Source organism: Neophocaena asiaeorientalis, unplaced genomic scaffold (genome assembly GCF_003031525.2).
Source record: "Neophocaena asiaeorientalis asiaeorientalis breed wild unplaced genomic scaffold, Neophocaena_asiaeorientalis_V1.1 scaffold220, whole genome shotgun sequence".
In the NCBI taxonomy this organism is placed as follows: Eukaryota; Metazoa; Chordata; class Mammalia; order Artiodactyla; family Phocoenidae; genus Neophocaena; species Neophocaena asiaeorientalis.
Window position 1 is genome coordinate 7,937,654 of NW_020174042.1, and position 20,968 is coordinate 7,958,621.

General features: G+C 45.2%; 1 protein-coding gene across 4 annotated transcripts in view; it reads right to left on the minus strand.

Moving 5' to 3' along the window:
- The window catches only part of PTCH1 (patched 1), a 57,905-nt gene that overhangs the window by 12,480 nt on the left and 24,457 nt on the right, over window positions 1-20,968 (minus strand). For 3 of the 4 annotated variants that reach the window (XR_003004339.1, XM_024753841.1, XM_024753840.1), the window contains 11 exons: window positions 20,465-20,596; window positions 19,888-20,043; window positions 19,050-19,148; window positions 18,399-18,524; window positions 12,931-13,049; window positions 11,901-12,303; window positions 10,959-11,268; window positions 5,952-6,094; window positions 3,647-3,830; window positions 1,874-2,154; window positions 300-437 (listed from right to left, as the gene is read on the minus strand). Coding sequence is in view for 3 of the 4 variants with exons in the window: in XM_024753841.1 (XP_024609609.1) it covers window positions 300-437; window positions 1,874-2,154; window positions 3,647-3,830; window positions 5,952-6,094; window positions 10,959-11,268; window positions 11,901-12,303; window positions 12,931-13,049; window positions 18,399-18,524; window positions 19,050-19,148; window positions 19,888-20,043; window positions 20,465-20,596 (2,091 nt within the window). In the remaining variant the exon portion in view is untranslated. The remainder of the gene's footprint in view (window positions 1-299; window positions 438-1,873; window positions 2,155-3,646; window positions 3,831-5,951; window positions 6,095-10,958; window positions 11,269-11,900; window positions 12,304-12,930; window positions 13,050-18,398; window positions 18,525-19,049; window positions 19,149-19,887; window positions 20,044-20,464; window positions 20,597-20,968) is intronic. The other variant, XM_024753842.1, reaches the window with a different exon arrangement.

Sequence of the window (20,968 nt, forward strand, 5' to 3'; positions counted from 1 at the left end):
CAGAATCCTTCCTGGCCCACTCGGACACACCAAAGACACTGCCTACTGCTGACGTGGCCTGGCTTTCACCTTTGACACCCTTTTTCTTAGATTTCCCCCAGAGGGAAAGGAGTCCGGCTGAACTTCAGCCACTCCCAGGGAATGTCTGTGCTCTGAAGCCTTTCTGCCGTGATGTGTGTCAGGTGTGTTCCTTGATGTTGGAGAAAATGAAAAGGTTCCCCAACGTGGAAACTAAAAAGAGCTAGAGGAAACAGGTTGCCTTTTTAGTGAACAGCTTTCACTAAAAACGTCTCCCATACCAGAGCAACGTGAACGGTGAATTCCACCCCGATGCCGACGGAAGCGATCAAGATGACCACAGGCACGGCACTCAGCTTGATTCCAATGAGGCCCATCATGCCAAAGAGCTCGACCGTCATCAAAGCCAAGACTGTCACCTTGAAAAAGACACACAGGATGAGTGGCTGGGTACAAACACACTCTTGGTGTTGCAAAAGTTTTTTCAAAACTATTCCCCGAGCGCAATCGATAAGAATTATAGAAACACGCACTCACTGCTGGCTACAAATTCAATACAGTTTAAAACAAGGTGTTTCCTTCTGTTTTGATCTTAACCATCAGAGACCATCCTTCAACTTATAACTGAGTTGCAACTAGAGTTTTTGGTTGCCTTGCCCTCCATCCTTAAGAAAGCTGATCGGACGGGGTGAATAAGAGTTCTTTTACGTAAAAGTAGCTTTGCTTTTGCTTGGAGAGTCCATGGACTGAGTGAGGATGACTTGGGAGAAAGGGGACGTGTGGTCAGCTGATGTGGGTCAGGTTACAGCCCCTTCACTTTGAAGAAATGTGGAGTTACTGGGGTGGACAAAGCAAACAGTCAAATCCAAGGAAAAGCTTTTATTTGCCTTTCTTTCATCTGCCTTGTAAAAATTTCTAGGGGGATGGAAAGAAAATCTGTGTGGCAGACTTTGGAGTTTTTTGGGCCAAAGAGGAGAAAATACAAATAAAACAATGAACTACACAGAGACAAAAGAAGGAGAGAACGATCTTTCCTTCAGGAGGTGGGGGTCAGCAGGCAGTGAAGGGGGGACAGACAAGTACAATAAAAATTCCCTTTGCTTTCTTTTAATAAGCTAATGAAAGATGGATAACATCAATTGCTTAAGTACCATGAAAACTCCTATAGACTAAACATTTACCTTTAAACATACCTGTTGCACAGACTTACGGTACAGAAACAAGACCTGGTCTCTGTTTTTATAATTCTGGCATTTTGAAGGCTATACCACAGTTCATGGAATTTAAATACTGCCATGATTTTATTAGACTCTACCCGAAACTTGTTTCAAAATCTGAGAGTATTATACTTGGAGAAAGAATGCAAAAAACAGGTTGGTAGTACTCGTTTATCAATTCTGCCCAAGAGTTAAAACAAACACACCACACAAAACCATCCCTAAAACCATTTAACCATATACCACCATCCTAACTTCTCGAATTATTGCTCCATTTAGAAGAATCTTCTCTACATTTGGTCTGGGATGTAGTAACAAAATGACACTTGAATTGAAAAAACAGTTATGCTTTGAGTGTTTGTATTTAATAAATGCTCAGCTCTATATTATGGAAAGTGTGCCTCAAAAACTCCCCTATCTTTACACAAAAAGTTTAAAGGAGAGGGGACAGAAGATTAAGGCCATTAAAGGCTCTACCTAACCATGAACCTCACCACCTCCAGTAGAATAAATACAGTATGGATGATGCAATCTATACCCTCCTCCAGAGGCCCAGACATAAACAAAACTTCCCGGCTGCAGAAAGAGCTATGCTGAAAGGAATGTGACTTCCACAAAGACCCTTAGAATAAACTCACAATGATCCCGGCCGTCCAGGGGTTCAGGAGGAAGACAGCACACACGAGGAACGTGCAGGCCAGCACCACGCTGATGGACAGGAGGAGCCAGTGGCGGAGGCCGATGTACTGCTCCCAGAAGAGGAAGGGGTAGCCGTTGGGGTAGCTGGAGAGCCCCAGGCTTGTGTAGTTGTTGCAGATCGTTCTGACTTTTTCAATTGCTTCAACGAAGTCTGAGGTGTCACGCAAGCCGTTGAGGTAGAAAGGGAACTGAGCGTATTCGATGGGCTCTGCTGCTGGGACTGGAGAGAGAAAGGCAACAGGGAGAGGGCCCATGGATCAGGGGCTCCTGGCAATACTGAGAAAGGCAAACGGACGCCATCCAAGGGTGGAAGAAATGCAACAAGCTCCCACCGTTAGCCATCCCAGACGTGCATCCCCGGATTCTCCACCATTGCAATGAGAAGAGAAAGAACTTGGCAAGAAAGTCCACGTCCTGCACCTCTTTCAACATGAAGGACAAACAATACCAACGATGGTCTTCAGGTCTTTACAGTTTCAATCTTTGGTTTAAGAAATTTTAAACAATGATCAACCTTTGATTTTGGGGTGTGTGTGTGTGTGTGTGTGTGTGTGTGTGTGTGTGTGTGTGTGGAGGAGGAGCCTGTGATCTGTGTACTGATTTACCCTTAGATTTTAATCTTCTAGAAGCAGTCACTCTTTGTAATGGGTCTAAACAACTTAAGAATTCAATTGTGGGAACATTTTTTTTTGTTCAACTGACACAAGTGAAAATACTAAGTTCAAACTGTTTTACTCAATCACTTATGAGAACAAAATAACTCGAAAGTCATGCTTTACTGAGAAAAATGCTTGACTTTCTTATCCTTTTAGTGATCTAACACACTTAAACCTTCCATGCTTCTTTTTTTAATGCAATGCTAAGTCTTCAGCAGCAGGGGAAGAAATCCTTACACAACAAGCATTTAGTTGCTGCCGTTGTGTGTTCCAGACCCTCTGGGGTCATTCAGTTGACTTGCTAAACATGATTTGCCCTATTATAATCTCAACTATAAATTTTCATTAAGACAAGCCTTGGCTGCTTGCCACAAGGCTCTGAGGTTTAGATACAGGGAAGCACAACCCGCCTGCTCTCCAGCCATGTTCGCAAAGGGACCTGTCTTCTTTCTCACGTCCTCCCTTGGCCTCGTACCCAAGGTATACGCTACTAATATCTCTAACACAAATGCAAATTAAATCCATCCAGAACCACCTTTCAAAGTCGGGGCTGAGAGGTGAAAGGAAGAGGACGCTGTTGTATACAGACTTTTCTGCTCCGGTTTAAACAGCTTTGACAGAGTACAGGTGCTTGGTGGCTTATAGGAATGACCCAACTTGCCAAAAATCCCTTCAACACCAGAGTTGACAAAGTTAAGATAAACATATAATCCCCAGCGATAAAACTCTGCAACAGTAACACAACACTCAACCTGGAGGCGTCCCCAACTTTCACATGGAACAGCTGGCATTAAAGAGAGAGGCCTGGTGGACGTTTTAGAGTCAAAGGCACGAAGGGAGACTACAGACTCTTATTTCTCAGTGTGATAGAGCATGAGTTGCATTCGATTACACATCCTCATCTGTCTCCCAGAGTTTTAAACTAAAAGAAATATATTGTTCTGTTTACACTGTTGAACCCTGCGTAGTGTCAACGGATGAGGGCCGTGACTGAGCCTGGAGGTGTGGCGTGTAAGGAGCCCCATAAGCTTGCAGGCCCAATGGAAGGCTACTTACTTCTCAGCCTGGTTTCTGGCATGTAGTCGGCTTTGTCGTGGACCCACTCAGGACGGTGAGGCCGGATGTTGGCTTGGGAGGCGGCGTAAGCCACGGGGTCATTGCTGACCCAAGCGGTCAGGTAGATGTAGAAAGCGTTGGGATTTATGATGCCGTCTGCATCCACCAGGCGCCGTTTAGTGAGCTGCAAAATGGGCAGAACAGAAGCCTTTCAGAGGGGTGCTTGGGGTAAACACACTCCTGCCTAGAGAGAATTGGAGCGGAGCTCTGCACCAGCCTTTGCTCCTTTGCGGCAAAGGAGAGAATGCCCACTGTTTGCAAGTACAGAAAATCCCATCAGAACACCTTTGCTTTCTTTCAAAATGCACGTATCAGAGGATGCAATAATCGGCATGTTTATAAGACACACACACACACACACACACACACACACACACACACACACACACACAGTTCTGCAGACGGCCCAGGAATGGACTGAACCAATTAAATCTGAATGCTAAAAGACTGCTGCCAAGGCGGAGAATGAACAATCTGAAGAAACATATTTATAGGAGAGGAAGGGGGAAAAAAAGCTGGCAAGAATCCCCATACACGTCTGTGTGCAGTTAACCTCTGCTGTTAACACTAGAGGAAATGCCACCCAGTAAATGGAGGAGAGCTATAAAAATAAAACAACATCTGTATAAATTTTGCTAACACTAGCCTCCTATGACCTGTGTATTCAAAAAATGCCCATCGCCAGAAAGTGGAAGGGACGGGCGCACAGCCTTGGTCTTTCTGGGAACCTTATTCTGAGAGAGGTGGTCACACATAGTACGCCACATCCTGTGAGGATGCCAAATACTATGCTCCCTCTAAAGTGGGTCTGTGGGCCTTGCATAGGCGAAAAGCATCAGGTGACAGATATACATAGACACACACGTACGTATGCATATACTCTTTCCTGTTTACTTTAGATTGAGAAGCGGTTCCAATGCTTTCGGTCTTTTTTAACAAAATGAAAACACCAATGACAGAAGCTAATAGAGAAAGAGTGAAGGAAGAAAGTAGAGGAGAGTGAGAGAACTAAATTTTAGGGATCTGGATTCAATTAATCCACAGGATATGTAACAACCGTACGTCTTCAAGCCGTCTCTGGAATTACATAGTACAGCTCACGGCCTCCGTGCACACAGCACGCCCTTCTCCCTCCCAGGCAGAGGAAATGATGTCCGGGGGCCTGGCCCCATCACATTTGTTCTACAGTGTCCCTGGTCCCTAAAACCCAACCCAGCCCCCCGGGCATCCCCGCTATCTCTCAGACAGACGCCTCTGCCCGCAGCCCTGTCAAACCAGACAGCATGCCCCATGTGGCCATAAAGCACCAAGTTCACACTCCATAATAACTCTGAACAATGTACTTTGTAAATCTGTCACCTTTAATGCCAGCAAAAAAGGGGAGACAATAAACAGAGCTGCTAGGAAGATCATTAGCATGACGGTTTTCTGCCTGAAGTCAGTAAGCAAGTAAGCTACTACAAGGGGAAGCCAGTAGTGGGGCTGGACTCATCTGAAATCCGAAGGGTCCAAACGCCCTCCCCAGCATGCCCAAGGAATCAAAAGGGAGATGCCGGAATCCAAGTGTCACAGCCAAGAGGCAAACGCAGCTGGAGAATATGATTACCAGATAGAAACAGCTCTTCTTACTTAGGGGGTAAGCACAACAGTGAGTCCACTCAGATTCCAAGGATTTCCATCTGCGTCGCTGATGAGAGAGCAATCTGTCTGTCCTCCTCTGCCCCTTAGGCCACAGCGATGCAAAGGAATCAAACACAACAAATCTCCCTATCCTTCTATCCTTCCCTAACCCATCCATCCACGCCAAATTCCATTCTTTCAAATTCTGCTCCCCAATGGATCCCGCCTTTCCAAGTTTGAATAAAACCAAGACTGACACGGTAACAAGCATAAGAATTCGAAAGAGAACAATGCAACACAGTATGTCTAACGTCTGAAAGAGTCTGCACTGCCTCGACTATACTTTCTTCTGACGATTGCTCTGAAGGTAAGTAACACACTTGTCCCCACTTGACAGATGAGCAAGGCGAGGCTCTCTGGGTTGCCTGCAGTCATCCGATCTGCTGGTGGAATGAAGAGAGTTAGAGCCAACTCAATATTCATTCTTCCAGCCCCCGAGGCCTCGGATCTGCAGAGAGCACAGGCTGGGATCGCACGCTGTCAAGCAGTCTTCAGTGGCAGTTGCCCCAAACCCCTGCTCAACGACGCTCTCCGAAGCTCCCACGGCGTAAGGCAGTGAGCGTACCTGGCTGATGTCGATGGGCTTATCACGGCTGCCGGTTTGCACCAGGAGTTTGTAGGCAAGGACCCCATCATCTGATCCGTTTTTGTAATTGTTTGGCATGATCTTCCCAGTTTCCCAGTCACTGTCAAATGCATCCTGAAGTCCTAGAAAAGGCAAATGTGTGTAATACATTATAACTCTTACCCAGAATGATCCTGGTCCTAACAGGGTGCTCTGAGGACAGCGGAGCGTTTGCCATCAACCCCAGACACTCCGAATTCTAGTTGTATCTGACTTCACGTGACACTATTAGATTTTTCGTGAATGAACTTCAAGTTGCTGATAATCACCGCCTCAAAGGCAGAAGGGCAGAGTATTCACTTCTAGGAAACACATACACATGTTTTACCTCAAAAAGCCCCCCTAACTCCCCTTCTTCTCCCCCATGACAAAAGAAAGCAAGAGGGCTGGGTGAGAAAGACACGCCAGGCCCATTCAGTGTTTCGTGCCACATCAGGTGCTAAGCCATGGGTTCTTCGATACAACCAGAAATTCCACTCAGAGCAGGAAAAACACATTCAAGCTCCCGACTTCAAACAGCAACTCAGTTGCTTCTCCAGCCCTGGGTGAGTGAACATGATTCTGTCAATTTGTTCCATCTGTTCGACTTGTGGAGCTAATACAAGCTGTGGGATCGGCTGCCAGGTTGTGTAAAGATCACAGCCGACACCTATTCACTCTGGACTGTTCTCTTCCTCTCTGCCACCCTTCCTCCAAGAGGGGCTGTGGAGGAGAGAGGAGGAGGGATCTTGTGTGCATGTGTGTGCAGGGAAATACCTCACAGGGTAAATTTGGATCATATTGAGAACAGGAAGCCACAGGCCAATAGAAGGGGGCTCTGTGAGAACAGATGACAAACCGCAAGGCCAAGGAGGGGAAGGAAAGAGCTTTCTGGGCTTGGGGGATGGGCGCGCCCACCAGCCCACCACACACAGCTGCGCTTGGCTTCTGTAATCAAAACCATCATTACAGACCTGACGGTTTGGCTACAGCTGTAAAGAGATAAGCGTGTTGGAAGAGAAAACAGGGCCCTGGTGACCCGGCCCTCGGGTCTGAGCAATTGCTGGCTTGCACACAGTCTCCTCTGACACCGCCCCCCCCTTCCGTCGCCCTGCTCCCCCAAACCACCTCCCACGTTGAGCTCCCAAGCCCCAGCAGCCCAGGAAGCCACATCTTCTGAACCAGCTGCACGTGCACGGGTTAGACGTGGCCAGTAAGGAGGGAGGAGGGTTTGTTTCATTTCACGACACGCCCCCGTTCCCCGCAACACACAGAACTGGTTCCGTTCGTGCTTAAAATGGTTAAACTCTTGGGGTTTGAAGTTGGGGGGAGAAGGGAACACAGGACTCTCTCTCTCTCTCTCTCTCTCTCTCTCTCTCTCTCTCTCTCTCTCTCTCTCTCGTTCTCTCTCTCTGTCCCAACTAAACCTTCCTTCCGACAGTGCTATGGGCGTTGTTTTCACAGGAACAATTTGGGGATGAGGGCCTCGGGCTCGGTGGTGAAAGGCAGCCCTGTTCGGGGAACGTGGAGTGGCCGCGGGGCCGGGCGGGGAGACCACCGGGATGGCTGCGCTCCCCTCTCACACAGACTGTTTTTCATAGCGAGGCATACATACAACCATCAGTACTGAACAGATGTTATTTGATTACCTAAAGCCTTTTTTCCCGTTTTTGAAAAAAATAAACAGGAGAGAAAAAAACAACCCCTACCAGAAAAGAGGCCTGTTTTGTTTTCCTCACCATAATAGAATTTCCATCACTTTGTGGCCTGTGTGGCACTTTAACCCTTTCCTCTTGACCTGCCACCCTGAGGAGCAGAGCTCACGCTTACTGTGAGCGTGGGGCTGTCTAAGCAGTTTACATTGATTACCCCTCGTTTAATTCCTAAAACGACCTCGTGAGATAACCTACTAGTACGATGGTTCCCGCTTTACAGATGAGGCTTGGGAACGTGAAGTAACTTGAGGAAAGTCATCCAGCAGGTAAGTGCTGGAGCTAAGCTTTGAACCCAGGCAGCCTCTGCCAGAGTCAGCTGGAACCACGAATGCTCTAAATCGCCCTGAATGCACTATGGTGCCCAGGAAACAAACATCTGTTGATAGCAGAGTTAACGTGGGCACCAATGACATCTGGTGGCAAATAGGGGGCCCCAAAAATCTGAGTGCGGTTTTAAGATATTTATACTCTACGACTCTGGGGACACCCTAGAGTGAAACAAGGAAAGAAAGATCTGATTTGGGGAAGTCAACCCTGTTGGCAATTCCACTCAACTCATCACCTACGCTGCTGGCCCCCTACTCGCCATTCACTCTGCTGGGGGCTTCACGATGAATGAGAAATAATCACTGACTTCACAGAAAAGTCAAGTTCTTTCATAATTAGTGTATTATTTTCTGATTAATTATCAAAAGGCTCAAGTAACAATGGTTTGGCCTAAGTGCACGCACACTATACAGTCTTGACACAAAACAAGGAACAAAGATTTGCTTCTTCCCTTGGCCAAATATTTCACATTCCAACACATGCATACTGTAGGAAAGAACTGTGACGTTTCACTTATTTTATGGCAAAACATGAAAGTTTTAGCTAGAACTTTTTCATTTAAAGTATTTTATACTAGAAATTATTTTCCAGTGTGAAGTTCTGAGTTAATTATCTCAACTGCCAATTTTTCTTTGATACAGGACGCTAAAAAGAAAATGCTAATCTAAATTTTATTTGCATATTTCAGTGTGAAATATAAACAAATACCATGTGTACAGTGTGGTTTTTAGCTCCAAGGTCACCTTATTTGCATGTATGCTTAAAGGTGACATTTGAGATGATTTCTGTATTACCATTATACATTTTTATGAGTAAATCCCTCCCCCCGCCAAACTACTGGAATGTTGCTAAAGACCAATGGGATGACGTGGTCTGTAATGGTCAATTCCATTAAAAACTAATGAGGGTCCCATCACTTAGCAACCACACAAAGTGCTTTGAAGGAAAGCTGACTCAAGGATAACTACTTCCTAAGAGGAAATGTTCAAAGACCAAATCAGCCACTCAACAGGCCTGAAAAATGTCTAGGCAGCCGGTGGTCCCAGGATCTGGCCATCCCGTGTGCACTGCTCTGCCCGGACCTTGGTAGAGTCAGATGCAGAGGCCTAGGGCTGGCTGGGACGCCGACCAGTGGGCATGAATGGATCTTACTTGGTCTAGGTGGGTGCTGTTCACTTAGCCATCAAAACATGATTCAAACGCACCTCTTAAAAAGATTCCCAAGTCCAACTGCTTTAGGTCTTTAAAGGGATGAAAGCATGGGGATAATTTACAATAGGCTATAAAAAGGTTAGCCCTCTGCACTGCCTGGAGACAATGCCCCTCTACCCTCTTCCAAAGCTCCGCCTAACATGCCATATTGAACATTCAAAGGAATGGCCGAAGACACTGAAATCAATTCCAGGATAACCCTTCTTTGCTCAGATACTGGCAGTGCTCTGCAGATCTCTTTGTTATTTGTGGCAAGTTATTTGCATGTCTTTGGCCAAAGGGGGAAAAATGAAAAGCAGGGAATCTCTCAACTTTCTAGTCTTCTTTTGATTCATCATCTGAAAAAAAAAAACAAAAAAAAACAAAAAAAAACACCACCGCTTCCCAAACTACTGTAAAAAATAAGACTGGGAACAAATTCAAGTTAATCTCACGAGCATGTTAAAAAATAATGTTGATGTTATGTAGTTCTCTTCGCCTTCCTCAGAAAAAGAGGTCAAATCTGGTAATACACGCACGAACAAAATTCTAGGAACACGAGTCAAAGACAGAAACGTACTGAAGAATTTTCAACCAAATTCAAGTTGTTTACCATTTCATGCAAACTCACAGGGAAACTGGCTGCTTAATCTTTACATACAAGTGTATTGACTTAAGACCAAAAAAGGCACTTAAATCTGTGTTTAAACAAGCCTAATTAAGTGGGAAATTAAGACAATCATTTGGATAACTTAAGCCAAAAAATGTTGGGGCCATAATTATTTGGGTATTTCAGTAAGAGTATTTTTGCTTGAATTGTGTAGATAATTATCTTGATTCTCCACTTTACTTTGCATGTGTCAACACAGAATAAATGAACAGATGTTCTTAGAATCACTGAATACATTCATATTCAGTCAGCAGTTAGGAGCAAGTTTAGGCCGTCTTTCTCTCCAGTCGACTACTATTTCCTAGAAAGGTTTCTAAGGGCAAGGTCAGAAGCTGAGAAGGCATTTTAAAGCAGAAATTGATTATTTATGATATACTATGAGATGCGATCAAGCGATTAAGCTTACTCCATACGTTAAGTCAAAAGATGGTCAAAATACGGAATTTTAAATTATATTCACCAATGATGCAAAACGACTGATGTAGTAAGTTACAATTTGGCAGTGAGTCAGCCTAGAAATTCCATTAACACTTGGATTTCACTTGGTCACCAAACTAGCCACCATTAAAAAAAAAAAAAAAAAAAAAGAGCACTAGAAGCATCCAGCTCCGTATTTTATGACCTACTTTCCCATTTCCTGCTTTAAAATGCCTTTCTCAGCTTCTCACCTTGCTCTTAGAAACATTTCTAGGAAATAGTAGTCGACTGGAGAGAAAGAAGGCCTAAAGTTGCCCCTAACTGCTGACTGAATAGGGATGTATTCAGTGATTCTAAGAACATCTGTTCATTTATCCTGTGTACTCATAAATTCTTACAGAAGTTCCTGAATCAGCCATTTGAACTGTTTGCATCGTTTTATAGGTAAAAACCAGATTTGGGAGCTGCCCCAGAAAGAGTCTATATAAGAATTTTCAGCAACAATCAGAAGTCAATGAAACATGTCAGTGTTACGTTATAATCTAACACTTTAATAAAGTGAACAAAGGGAACTTGTAGAAGCTGAACACACCAAAGACCAAATGGTGAATGTTTACAAAGGACAAGGGCCCTCCAGCAGCATCTTACCTTGGAGCCAGTCTCTGAAGTAGTGCAGCCACATTTTGGGAAGCTGTTTATTTTCTTCCAACATGACATACTTCACATTACTGAAACTCTTATGAAGGTCGTAAAGTAAGTGCTGGATATTGGGGTAGTCTGCCTTCTGAGTGACTATATACATGTTGTAGAAAGAGAAGTATTTGAACTGTGCAGCAATAAAGTCATATTCTCTAGTTTCCCGAGGCACAATGTCTGTAAGGTCCAGCCCATCACGCACTCGGGTGGTCCCATAAAGGCTGACCCCCAGCAGGCCCAGGAAAAGGAAGATCACCACGACCTGCAACAGAATAAGGGGCCCGAGATCAGACCCGGAGGAACATAACCGACTCTCCCTTGACAAAGATGAGCTGTTTGGTTTATACCTCACTCTTACCATCACACTATCCGGATGTACAGTGTACGGGTCGTTCTCCCAGAGGAAAAAACATAAAATCATGGTAATTTTTTTTTTTGGGCGGTACACAGCCCTCTCACTGCTGTGGCCTCTCCCGTTGCGGAGCACAGGCTCCGGACGCGCAGGCCCAGCGGCCATGGCTCACGGGCCCAGCCGCTGCGCGGCACGTGGGATCTTCCCGGACCGGGGCAAGAACCCGTGTCCCCTGCATCGGTAGGCGGACTCTCAACCACTGCGCCACCAGGGAAGCCCGGTAATCGCATTTTTTAAACAAGCTCATTTAGAATAAAATCTTTAAAATGCAAGGAGTTGCTGTAAATGGAAAGAAACATTTGCCACACAGAGATGCACTCCTGTAGAAGATGAGCTCATTAAAATGGCCTCGAGCTCTAAATGGACTGACTCCTTAGGAGGCCTGAAATACACCACATCTGAGGAAGCAATCTGATGAATTCCAAAGGCGCCTGCTCTGTTATTTTTTGCAGACAGTAGGAGTCTTCTGTTTTGGTAATTACCTTGGCTTTTGGTTTCAAGAGGAAAGGGGCATAGTGCTTCTCGGCAAAAGATGAGAGTGTCCACCTGCTGCAGGGGGGCTCAAGGCAGTGGAGGCTAGAGTCAGAGAACTGGGAGAGCAGGTCCCTCGTGGAGCTGGTGCTCTCGGGGCTCTGGCAGCTGAGCGTGTCCTGGGCCACGGTGACGGGCTGCACGGAGATCTCGGAGCGCGGCTCGGCAGTGGTGTAGTACACGTGCGTGTGTGGGTCGTACTCTGTGCGCAGCTGCACCGTGGACTGCATGGTGATCTGGGTTTCGTGGGCGAAGCTGTGGCTGCTGTAGGGGGGCGGGGGGCTGTAGCGGGTGTTACTGTGAGTCTCTGTGTAGGCCTGGGGTTCAACCTGAATCACTCTGCTGACACAGGGGCTGAAAGAGGGGGAAATACGTTGGAATGGTATACCGAAACAGGGAAACGGTGCTTTCATTTCTGCCAATGACTGACATTATTCACTTTACACCGCTCTGATTTAGGAGCCAAACATAGCACTGAACTCCACAAACACCATCCGGTTTATCTATTCGGACACAGACGTGAGTCAATCGAAGGAGGCCAAATGGATGGCTGATCCTGAATTTGGCTGACAGAAATCAAGTGACACGCTGATGAACCTCTTAATGCATAATTCCTTTAAAAAAAAAAAACCCAAACCAAACCACCCAAAGGGTGATATGTTTTCCAGATGGTGGTTTTCAACCTTCGTTCTGCCCTAATCCATAGAGATACAACGCATTCCCAACAGTCAGCGATACGGGTGTGTGGTAAACAATGATCATGTGTATCACAGCCTCGGGGCTGTAAGAATGTTCAGTTGAGGGAGGCGAGAACCCCAGTGACTCCGATGTCCCCCAGAGGAAGCATCCTCTGTCCATTATCTGCCCTGCGTTCAGCACATCGTTGACTACGCTTCCTTTTAAGTTCACAGACTGAAAATTTCTCTAAACATTACCACTCTGCTCCCAACAAATAAAGGCCACAGGGGCCAGAAAATGTACCTTGTAAAACAGCAGAAAATATCCAATCTCCTGTCCTCACGTCGATACAAATCCATGCTGAGAATTGCAGGAAAAATCAGCAGAACCATAGCAAAATTGAATACCACTACTACAGCCGCCTGGGAGAAAAAAAAAAAAATGGAGAGGTCACTAATACATTTCCTCCCAGTCAGAGGACTGCTTTGAAAATAAAGAAGCTTTAAACAAAATCTTTCTTTCACTTTCCTAACTGAGGTGTTTAAGCCTGAAATAGATGCTGGAGTTTCTCATCACTTTGCTTCTCGTCCTTCATTAAGAGACCATTTGACTAGAATAGAGGCCCCCATCATTCCTTTCCATCTCTAATAATTCCATGAGCCCATAGGGTACAAACACAGGAACTAAACTAAACCAAACTGACAAAGCAGAACAGAGAATATGCTTGAAATGTTTTACGTTCAGATAAAAAGAAACATTTTCCTCTTAGAACATTTCTAAGAGTTCACGTAGCCCTGATTTTACACTTAGAAAATTTATATATAAAGCGGATCGAGTATATCCAAATGTCACCTTTAAAACACAAAATAAAAATTCAAACACGTCCCCCGAGGTTTTTCATAGGCACATTCCAAATAGCCTCTGGAGTAGCCTGTGGGGTGTGCAAGCACAGTAACATAAAAGGTCAAGGAGAGTTAAGCAGAAATTCCTGTGTGTGATTCTAGTACGCAGAATAAATAAGTACGGATTCAAAAGTCACTCCATAACCTAGAATAAACACAGGGCTAGATTCTGTAGCGCTTTGGCAAATCTCCTGCTGACCTAGTAAAAATTACACAATTGGGCTGTTAATAGGGGAAAGTCAACAGAGGACAGTTGAAAGGGCTCTCCCGTACAGAAAGGCATGGAAAGCAGCAGCATGATGAAAAATGCAACTGGAGTGCTAAGTAACCAAGAAATTATCAGAAAGTTTTTTTGAAAAATAAAAACTCTTACAAGGTTTTTCAAAGAACTGCTTAGTTCTAAAACCTTCTCAAACTGGGTAAATGTTTCAGGGTGAGAAAAGAAAACCCGATTACCACTGGTACCGAACAATACCAGAGGAGAACCTTGCAAAGGTCTCTGGATAGTAACTTGTGAATTTATGCTTGAGGTGAAATAGCAAGCCCAAGTTCTGGAGAGATGCTTTTTTCGATAATTAATTCCCTGTCAAGTCTACAGAACCAAAGAATAACCACGAGTCTCCTAAAAATGACCCAACCCCTCTCTTCTTCGTCTGCCTTGAAAATTCCTCATCAATTCAAAATATATGAAACAAGTTAACTGGCCACTCTAATGTATATAACGTAACTTTAAAGACCTGCCTAACACGTTATAAGCAAATCACTATTTCGACTAAAGGATTTATCTAAGAGGCAAACAGAAAAAAGAAAAGTCTGGGCAGCGTATTGGGTACGGAAGACACAAAGATAAATAAGACAAAATCCTGCTCTCAAGGAAAGACACAGCCAGAACTATAAACAAATTACAAGCTAGGCTGACAAATGTTGTAATAGAAGCATGCCAGGGTTCCAGAGTGGCTCAGAGGAGGGGAGCATGCAGGTGGGGGTACACGGGGGTGGAGAGTGGCCAGAAAAGGTTTCTTGGGAGATGGAGAAGACAAAAAAGGATTTGGGGAGGACCAGGGAGGAAGGATGCATGGAGGAAATCCGATAGGCCGTGTCTGAGTTTAAAAGCTATGCAGTACTGCTGGGTTTAAAATTCTGTTGAGGGAAGAGAAAGGAGGAGGAGTGATGGGAGGTCAGGTAGTTAAGTTACACACGATCCGTTCGATTCTCAGAGCAACCAGGAGGCAGACGTTAGTCCTGCTGTCGACCCTTTACCTAATAAAGACCCGTGGTGCAGAGGAAGGTCACCTGCCTGAGGCTCCCAGTAAATCGGATTCAAACACAGGCTTGATGCCTACGCCCCCAGCCCAGCTGGGACCCGGGAGTTCTCGTTAGATCTGATCACCTCCTGAAGGGACAGACACGGGGGCAGGGTTAGGACTCCTGACCAATCAGAACATAGGGGAGAATGCGTCTGATCCTCAAGGGTTTTCCAGGAAAACTTAATCTTGGGGGGGGTGGTGGAATCCTGTCAGCTTTTCTTTTTATTACAGTCACGCTTAGAATTCAGGAGTGTAATTGCAGACAAGAAACTCTGGGCATCTCATTTTGAACAGAAGTTCCTGGGGATGAGGACAGAGAGACTGTGAAAAGATAAGCCACGCAGGTGTATACAGGTGGCCCAGACGTTGCGGCCAAAACAACACTGATGCTTTCTGCCATGGCTGGGGAATGTATCTGATAGCAGCCTCATCCATCAGAGAAATCTGATGGGCATCTTGCTCGGTCTCTTTGTGGCGGAAATGGAGAAATGAAAGAAGAAACCCGAGGTAGCTTCCCATCTAAACTTACTGTCCAACAGCTTATCACATGTATAGGTAGGACATTTACTGATGAGAAAGTTGTAGAACTTCAACATCCGCTACAGTGCACTGAAATAATAAAAACGAACGGCAAGGATTTCTCAGTGAGAGAAGTGTCACCGCTAGAGCAAAGAGCACTTGAAGAAACGTCAAGTACATGTGAAAAGATGACGGGGATGATCCTGCACCGTCAATCAGTTCTAATCGCGGCGCTTTAAGGAAATGTCCCATTCCCCCGCAAAGCATCTATGGGTGGCCCCACTGAGACACTTGCAGAGCAGAGAGGAACTGGCCCTGCCTAGAGGGGCCCTCGTCTAAACCCTCTTACCATTTGGAACAATAAGGCATTCTGTTCTGGGACTTTTCATTGAAGAACAAATACCATTCAGTTACCAGCAAAGCCCCAGTGTAGGGCATTCGTTTTCAAAGAATTATAAGCAGTGCCACTGCTTTCTGGTATAGAGGTGGCATTTGGACAGATGGATAAAGATTGACAAGGAGGTTTCTTTGGGAAAGAAATTCTATTTATTTTGGCAAGGTTACAAAATTGGAAAGGCTCCACAAGGAAAAATTTTAACGTGGGTTTATTACTGGACAGAACCATTTTGGATATGTCTTTCTGATGCTTAATCTAGAGTATCCTGAAAATACAAATACAAACGAACACCCAAAGTTACAACTTAACACAGTCACTAACGTAAAGAGAAACTATATAATGGTCAATTTCAAACGTCAATACATTTTAAAGGGAACCAAGTGTAAAATTTCTGATGGCTACTGCAAAAATCATGGCATGCCCTTTTTTCTTAAATTTTCTATTCTTCTTTTTTACTTTTTGTTTACTGAGAATGAACCAGTATCACAGGAAGCCATTCTCTAGCAAATGAGAACTTCTAGAAGCTCTAGATGCAATTTCTAAAGTGATACTCCAGTGCCTTGGAATAGAAATGCAAAACCAACAGTGTTCATTTCATCTCAGTAAGGTGCTTACCTTGGGAGAACTTAGCGTACCGGATTTTCTAAAAGGCGTTAAGGAAAACTCATGTAGCTTTTCAGACTACCACACCATAGGATATCATTAAAGGACAGTATGCCTTGATGAATTATCAGTTTGTACTGAGACAGGAGAGGAGAAAATGAGAGAGAGGGACAAGAAGAAAAGAAGGAGCGTGAGGTAAAGCAGATAAAGAACAGCGAGGGAATAGGCAGGCAGAGAAGGACAGAGGCAGGAGGGAGGGTTCCACTGTTAAAAGACTCTAGAACAGTTCCTCAGTACCAGGATCTGCTGTATACGAGACACGAGCAGGCTATCAAAGGGTGCTGCACACGTGCATGGCTGTGCAAAAGGCATCCTAAAACTTCAGTTGTACCAATAAATTAGTGGGCATCTTTTATTTACCTTCCGTATTACTGAGCACTTAGATATATTTTCATTTTCTTTGAACTTTGGTCCCACTTTCAGATTTAATGTATTCATTTATTCACTCACTACTTCTATTTCTAGTTTCTATATGTTTATAATAAAATAAGCTTCTTTTAGTATTTGTCTTTTTGGGGGGCCTGCTGGTCACAGTGATGGGTACAAAACCTTACACCAAAGAGTAAACAAGTCTAGTGTCCCAAATGCAGTAAGATCACTAGTTGCTTAGGCCTTTATCGGTAATTAGTGAAATAAGATTCATATCTGAAGGCTAGAAAAGAGCTGAGTGTGTTGACAAAAATATAAATAGAAACCTAATCTATGATTTGTCAATTTCTCTTCCTGGTTACAATCCTTAGAACCTTTTGGTGATTAAAAGGAGTAAAGCAGTATGAATAAGCTGGATGGATGTAACAACAGTTTAAAAAGTGACATCAAAAATAGTTCCCTTTAAAAACCTGGCCATCTCATGAATTACTATCGCATTGTAAGAGAGGAGGAAGAGGGAAAGCCACTGCTCCTTTAATCTTTCTTGGAAACCAGTTGGAGCTTTAAAATTTGAATTTCATTCATGAAACCTCAATAATATCCTTGAGAAATCAAAACCCTAAACCACTTCAGGCTTAGGAAGACCACGCCACAAACTGGGCAAGTAGCCTCCTTTATCTGCTGCGTTGACCAATTTCAGGATTTCCCACGAGTTTCAAGCAGCTGAAGAGCAATGCCAGTACTTTACACCAAGCACAGAACTGACCATAGCTGCATCCCCAGTCGCGGGAACTCTCCATTCTTACAATTCATGTTAGCTGGCTCTTTGGAAACATATCTCAGAGGCCTCTAGATGTGAAAGGGCCTGGTTTGGAAGGAAAGGACAGAACAGTGATGGACCAAATTTCTCTGCGCAAGAAAGGGAGAGGAATTCTGTGTTTTCTTGGGTAGCCTCAGAGTCCGGTAGGGAACCAAAAGGAAGGAGAAGAGGGGCCAGGAAGAACAAGGAAGGAGAGGTGGCAAGTAAGGGCTGGCCAATCCCTCCTCACACAGTGAGGAATCTAACGCTCAATTTTAAGGTATGGCCTGGCCTGGGCTACACTGCAACCTCATCCTCGTATCCGTGAAGTCTGCTCTGTGCAGCGGCTTTGTGTTGGGGGCTGCTTTAGGGAAATCAAGAGATGGTAGCCAGCAGGGGAAGGGGGTGAGCACAGAAACTGAGAGTGGAGTTTAGACGCAGGGACGAACAAGAGCTGGCTGCACCAGGGCCCAATCCAGAGGACTCCTGATTATCTGGAGTACGGGCTTACAGGCGTCCCACACGGAGTGGCCCTGGGCCATGAGGATACCCAGGCCTCAGGCTTCTGAGCTATAGGGCTTTAAAGGAAAGAAAGAGCCCTAGAACTTTCTTTCAGAGGGAGTGTCAAGGTTATTGCTTAAAGAAGCATCCACCCAGAAGAAAGAGTCCCCAAAGCTGGCATGCTGCTTTACTTCACGGTGGTAGTACTGTAAGCACATCACTGGAGAAAAGTAGACCTGGAAGGCTCGCTGCTAAGCGCAGCGCTCACAGATCCGCCCCCCCCCCGCCTCCGGATCTAGTTACTGGAAACTCACCTGCAGGGAGAACGCCCGCAGAGCGGGAATCGGGATCAACGCAGCCATAAAGAAGGCTGTGACGTTGCTGATGGATGTGAGGGCCACGCTGGCTCCCGTGCGCTTGAGACACTCCCCGGTCCTGTCCTAAGGATGAGAAACCACAGTGCTGAGAGCTGCACAGGGCGGAGCCCCTCAGACCACAGACTGTGTGAACAATTCAAATACGTGGCAAAATCAGACAACTGGTGGTTTACAATGCTGACGTGAGGGGCTAAGAAAGGGATACCTCTGCCTTTCCCTCTAACACCAACACTGAAATTCAAGTTTTCAGTGCTATCTACACAGTCGTGTGCTGTTCATGGTTATTACTACCCAAAGCACAAAGCTGCAAGATAATGACTTAAGTACATTTTTAATATGGTTAAAAAGGGGCAAGGAGAAATGCGAACAAAGTAACCAAAAAACCCAAAGAAACAAACGTGCGCTTTGGAACAAGTCTCCTGAGACGCTTTTAACTTACTTTACTTATTTAGAGTCAGTCACGTGTCCATCTGACTTGGGACTGAAATATTTACTGGGCCAGATTGAGAAAAGTGGAAGGACAAACACTCAGAAACAGAGAGGGGCTTCTGCTGTCCTCAAAGGTTTCTTCTTTTGTTTTTCTATTACCTCAAAAGGGATCCTTTTATTCTGTCCTGTTTCACTAAATGCATGCGCCAGAAGGAAGACGTCATCCACACCAACGCCAAGAGCAAGAAATGGCAAAACCTGTAGTGAAGACACAGCACAGTGACATTAGACACGTGAGGTCCAGTTCTGAGAATTCTACAAAGCCATTTAAAACACTGCCACCAGCACCCCAAGGGGCTTACCCAAAGGATGGCTTACATGAACTCATGTGAAGGATTTAGTTTTATCTGATAGTTAGACCCCAAAGTCTAGCAGTTGTGGCTCACAGATCTTGTCCATAACTATTTCTAAGCTCCACATACAATAATTTTTTTTAAGTTAACAAATGAGAAGGAATTATACTCCAATAAAGATGCTAAAAAAAAAAAAGTGAGAAGGAATCTAACTCATTTAAAGCAGTGGTTCTCAGAGCGCGATGCCTAGACCAGCAGTGTTGGGAGCTGGCTAGAAATACAAATTCTCCACCCTCACCCCAGACGGACTGCATTAGAAACTCTGGGGATGGGGGCCCAGCAATCAGTTTTCACAAGCCCGCCAGGTGATGCTAATGCATACTCAAGGTTAAGAACCACTGCTCGGATAAATGATCTAAATTCCACTGATAAATGAAGCATCATCTCTAACTAATCAACAAGCCCATTCAGACCTGCCACTGTCAAGTGGTCCATTTAGAGACAGCACCCCCCTGAGAAATGGGGCATCTTAGCGGAAAAGGCTGGAAGACCCTTTAGGTGACATGGACACACTGGAGGCCAACTGGGCAAGCCCGGAGAGGGGTGTTTGTCAATGAACAGCAGACGGATGGCTCCTTTAGTACCTGAGTTGTTGCAGCATTAAAGGAAATCCCGATCAATGAGCACAGGCCCAATCCTGCAGCCACTGACAGTGCAACCAACAGGACACCAGCCAGCCCCACGGCACCCTGGGACTTGGAGCAGTCCCAGCGCAGCATGGTTAAACAGGCATAGGCAAGCTACAAGCAGAACAGTTGGGCAGGGTGGTGGGGAGGTGAAGGAATGAAGGGGAGTTGGAGGAGGGGGGAGAGGAGGAAGGGGGAGACACAAAACAAAAGCCAAACATTAGAATGTGTAAAGATTCTAATGTTTTCCCCCACCCATCACCCCAAATCAAAAGGTAGAACTTATTAAATCGAACAACAACAAAAATTTACATTACAGACATCATACGAAATGATACGAGTCAAAGATGGGCCAACTGCAAACGGTAATAAATGCTTTACACGACCACTTTTTAAACCGTTACGAAGCCGAGCTCTCTCTGTCTTGGATGCAAGTGTGTGTTAAGAGCAGTTAAAAAGCAGGGGCAGTCATGGAAAGGTAAAAACTAGAAAACGAAACAAAAACGCCCCCTGGGAGAACTGAATTGATTGTTACCATCAGTAAATAGCCACTGGCCACTCGGATGACGCTGACGTCAGAGAAGGACTTGAGGATGTCGTCCAGGGTCGTCGTGGTAAAGGAAAGCACCTTCTGAGTGGAGTTCTGAGCGACGCTTTGATGAACTACCTGCGGTCAGAACGCAAGGATAAATTCCCAGATGGGATTAAAGCTGCGAGGAGCTTCAAGAGCACAGTCCTCTCAGGTGACATGTCCCCTTTACCCAACCCCCACTTTTGTCTGATGCCTTGAAAAGAGCTCTACATGATTGGGGTTTGAACTTGGACTAACGCTGAAGGACCTGAGCCTGGGACAATGAAGGCTGTTGCTAATCAAATGAGAAAGTGGTGCTGTGGTGAGCCGGTGAGCCTGTGTAATTGAGGTTCTCTCCGGCAGCCTTATTTATGCTATGTCTGAGACTACTCTTCTCCTCTCCATAACTCTACGACTGATTTGCGGGCCCATCAGCTCCCCCCTAATCCAAAACAACTCGTTCTTAGG